This window comes from Empidonax traillii, unplaced genomic scaffold (genome assembly GCF_003031625.1).
Source record: "Empidonax traillii isolate 1590-97213 ecotype Southwest subspecies unplaced genomic scaffold, ASM303162v1 scaffold780:size295419, whole genome shotgun sequence".
NCBI classification, from domain to species: domain Eukaryota; kingdom Metazoa; phylum Chordata; class Aves; order Passeriformes; family Tyrannidae; genus Empidonax; species Empidonax traillii.
The window spans coordinates 179787-183732 of record NW_020955973.1 but is presented as its reverse complement, the minus strand read 5'-3'; the positions used below and the strand labels follow the sequence as shown (position 1 = coordinate 183732).

General features: G+C 58.2%; 1 protein-coding gene across 1 annotated transcript in view; it reads left to right on the top strand.

The window, feature by feature from the left end:
- The first annotated feature begins 239 nt into the window (after positions 1 to 239).
- Positions 240 to 3946, top strand: part of MMP17 (matrix metallopeptidase 17) — a 56463-nt gene continuing 52756 nt past the window's right edge. The window contains exon 1 of the mRNA XM_027901378.1: positions 240 to 389. Within this exon, the coding sequence (XP_027757179.1) occupies positions 261 to 389 (129 nt within the window). The 5' untranslated portion in view covers positions 240 to 260. The remainder of the gene's footprint in view (positions 390 to 3946) is intronic.

Below are 3946 nucleotides of genomic sequence, written 5' to 3'. Positions count from 1 at the left end.
GCGCGGAGCAGCCAGGAGCGAGTGGAGTCCCCCCTGCTTCCCTCCCCGGCGGGGCGGAGCGGAGTCCCCCCGGCGCCTCCCTGGTCGGCGGAGCAGCGCGGATCAGAGCGGAGCCCCCCGCCTCCATCCATCCCTCCTTCCTTCCCTCCCTCCCTCCCTCCCCGGCGGCGGCCGCAGCCCGGGGTGGGAGCGCGGATGCGGCGCGGAGCCCGGCGGAGCCCAGCGCGGGGCCGGGGCCGGGCGGCGCGGGGCGCGGGGGGATGCTGAGCCCCGCCGCCCGGCACCGCGCCCGCCGCCGGGAGATGCTCCTCGTGCTCGCCCTGTGGCTGGCGTGGCAAGAAGCGCCCGCGGCGCCGACCCCCGCGGCGGAGGACATCACCCGGGGAGTTGTGAGTTACCCGCGGCACCCCCTCCCTCCCTCCTCTCCGTTTCCCCTTCCCCCGGTACTCCCCCATCCTCGGGCATCGCCGGTCCCCGCGGTGCTGGGCCAGCTTCGGCGGCTGGAAGCGCTCTCCGGTGCCCGCCTTTGCCGCCAGTGCCCTCCACCCTGCTCCCGGTGATCGGGCCCCTTTACACCGCTGCCCCCTCCAGCCTTATCTACCCTGTGCCTCTCGTTGCACCTGGTGCCCTTCCGTGCACACGGAAGGGTCCGATTATCCCCCTCGCACCCAGTGCCCCCCACCCCGTACTCTGCACCGAGCCCTTTAGAAGCCGGAGTCCCCCTCCTTTAAACCCGGGGGGGGGGTCCCCTTGCACCCCCCCATCCCCTCACGGTGACCCAACTTTCCCCCAGCCCAGCATCGCGGGGTGATGGCCCCACCAGCTTCCGCACATGGATGGTGATTTCCCAGGCGCTGGGAAAGGGCTGGCCTGTCTGGAGGGCTCTCTGCCTGCCACGGAGCCGCACGAACTCCAGCGGCAGGCAGGGTGAAATGGCACGTTTGGAGCCGGAGCGATCCCTGGGGACTGGGACGCGTTAGGGGCTGCTCTGTGCCGGCAGCAGGTGGAGGGTTGGCTTCATTGCGGTGGGTCTGCACATTGCGGGCATCCCTGTGGTCCTGCTGCTCCACTCACAGGTGCCTGCTCAGTTTGCAGGGAGGTGACAGGTTTTAGCAGTCGTTGAGAGCTTAGGTCGTGTCCCAGCCAGGTCACGGTGCCAGCAGGTCTGTACAGCCTCACACCATCTCCTCTGAGAGGGGAGAGATGAAGGCTTTTCTCCTGGAGGAGGAAAAAGTTTCTTGTATCTCCTACCAACCGTAGCTCAGAGAAGCCCCGCGACTACGTCAAACCCGGGTGTCAGAAAGCCATCTGTGGCCGGGTGTGGGCGGGCAGTCCTGGGGCTGGACCTGCCAGTTTGGAGAAATTCCCCAAAATTCAGCGAATTTCGAAACGCTGCCTGTGCACTGCTGTGAAGGAGGGAGGGAGGGTTTGCAGCACGGCAGGGTTATCTAATGAGCAGGGCTCGCACAGAGCAGTGCGCCAGGACGATGCTTCTCCCGCCGAGGCTCGGCCACCAACGCGTGCTCCGGCTCGGGCACCTGCCGGGAAGGACAGAGCGTGTCGTTCTCCATCAGTTCCTAGCAGAACAAAAAAAAAAAAAATCCGGTGAATATAAGGTACATCTGCATCATTACGGTGCAATTACTTCCCCCTGTAACCAAATGTTCAAGCTGGAATTAATATTTCATGCAAACAGCACGCGAATTGATGTATTCTGCCCCAATCAATCTGACTCAAACTTTGTCTTTGACCTGCTTTTATCCTTGCTGCCGTATCCACGCTGCACTCAGCTTTTACAGGGTGAATGTTAATACTCAAGGGGCTGATTAGTTGCTGCCGACAACTTTCAGGCACTATGGAACCCTTTTGGTCCTGGACTGGATTTGAGCAGTAGCTCCAAACCCTGCTGAAGAGCTGGGGCCATCTCACAAAGCAGAAGGTGCCAGGGATGGTGGTTACAGAGCAGGAGTGAAGAGTGAACTGCAGGAGAAGGGGATTACATGAAAAGAAGTCTTATTTAGGCTGGGAAGCCTAAATTTAGGCTGTCAGATGGTTGTCTCTGTGCTGTCTCCCCTCCAGCGGGTGTGCTTGCTGGGGGCAAATAATCTCTCCAGCTTGAGACAGCACTGGTGGGATTCTGAAGGGGCTGAACGTAGCTCTTGGTTGTGTTTATGCCCTCTAATGAGCAGCAGGGAGCACAAGATGCCAGGTATTTTCAGAGGTGTTTGTCAGGAAACTACCACTGTGTGTGGGAAGTGAGAGCCTCAAGAAGAATTATTTGACATCCGCTTTATGAAGCAACGAAGAAATTAAAGATCTGTGAGGCATTTAAATCAAATATTTGAAAACTAGGAAGCATGAAACCATGGCAATAGGAAGCTCTGCTAACCTTGGAAAATTATATCCAGCAATTCTCTGCAGTAAACAGAGCACCATATCAACAAGAGCTTTTACATCCCAAGCACTCCCCCCTTGCAGCTGAGAGGCTCTTGGTGCCGAGCAGGATGGTGCCTCTGAGCTGTGTCCTCTGCCTCACTCCTGCTATAAGTTTGTTTTAAATGAAACAGTGGTGCTGGGCCAAATTAAAGTTCAGCAAAATGAGAGAGGGCTATAACTCAAAGGCAGTGCTTGTTAGAGCGCTGCCCAAAGCAATATAACATGGAATGATTCTCCAGATTTCATTACTAGTGGAATATCCTGCCCAGTTTATAAATCTAACTTGATTATTAATGTTTTTATTGTTCTCCATTAGCTGCCCTAACAAAGAGGGCATAAAACAGCAGATGGAACAGGGCTTGACTTGAGTGATTCCATTGAATTTTAGTGCGCCGCTTTCGGGATTTACGACTTTGCTTTTCGCGCTGCTGCCTTTACAGTAAACCCCAACCCCTCCCCTCCCCGGCCTTCACAAATTGCATCTTTTTATGGCTGTTGAGCTCGGGCGTCTCAGGGGTGCGAGGCAGCGAAACCTCTGTGTGCGTTGGTAGTAACTGAGTAACGAGAGCTCTCACCCCAGTGGGCTTTGCACCGGCTCTGGGGGGAGGTCTCCCTTCAAGTTGCGCTTCTCAGAAGAGCCGGCGTGCGGAGTTTGAGCGGCGAAGGTGTTGACCTGGAGAGCGGCTGGTTTGGAACGGAGACGGCTGGGAAACGGGCAGCTCCTGCCCGTCCCTGCCTGCTGCAGGTGCGCAGCTGTACAGCTGTGGCAGGGCAGGAGCCCTGGCTTGGGGATGGGATGATGCTCGAGGCTGATCAAGCATGGCTTGAGGGAGGCACTTTGCCCTAGGGTGTTGCTCGGTCCTGGGGTTGCAGGACAGGAGTTGGTGGTGCAGTGGTAGCGGTGGTGGCCTCACTGAGATCATCCCGTGTGGACATGGGCTCTGGTGTCAGCACCCAGGGAAAGTTTTAGTTTGGTTGCAAGAGCATGGGTGGGGGGAAAAAAAAAAAAAAAAAGACTGCGAGGGTCTTTTTCTTGACTTTGTGGCCAAGGGTGAGAGGGGAGGTCTGTTCATGCCCCCAAGGCGTTTCTCCAGCTGGGGATTGCCGGGCATTCCTGGGGGCTTGCGTATGACCCGATGCCTCTCCCAGCCTCCCGCTCACAAAGCGCCGTCTGTGTTGTTCCCGGAGAAGTTGCTCCCAGGGGATGGAGGCATTTGCATTCATCGGTGGAGACCAGGGACCCGCGTCCCCCTCTGCCGGCGTCCCAAGCGGCTCTTTGTTCAGGGCAGGGCCCTCGCCTTTGTGGCAGCGTCTCATTTGAATGACAAGGATGCACTTGTGGGGTGGCACAGAGCCCTGTGAGGCTGTGCCCACCCCCCCGGCTGGCTGCGGTGGGCTGGGGGACAGACAGAGGTTCCTCTGTGTCCCCACGGCAGGGAGAGGAGGGGCAGGAGTAGCAGCAGTTTCCTATGAGTCTGTGCCCCCCGTCTCACAGGTGCCAAATTTCAGA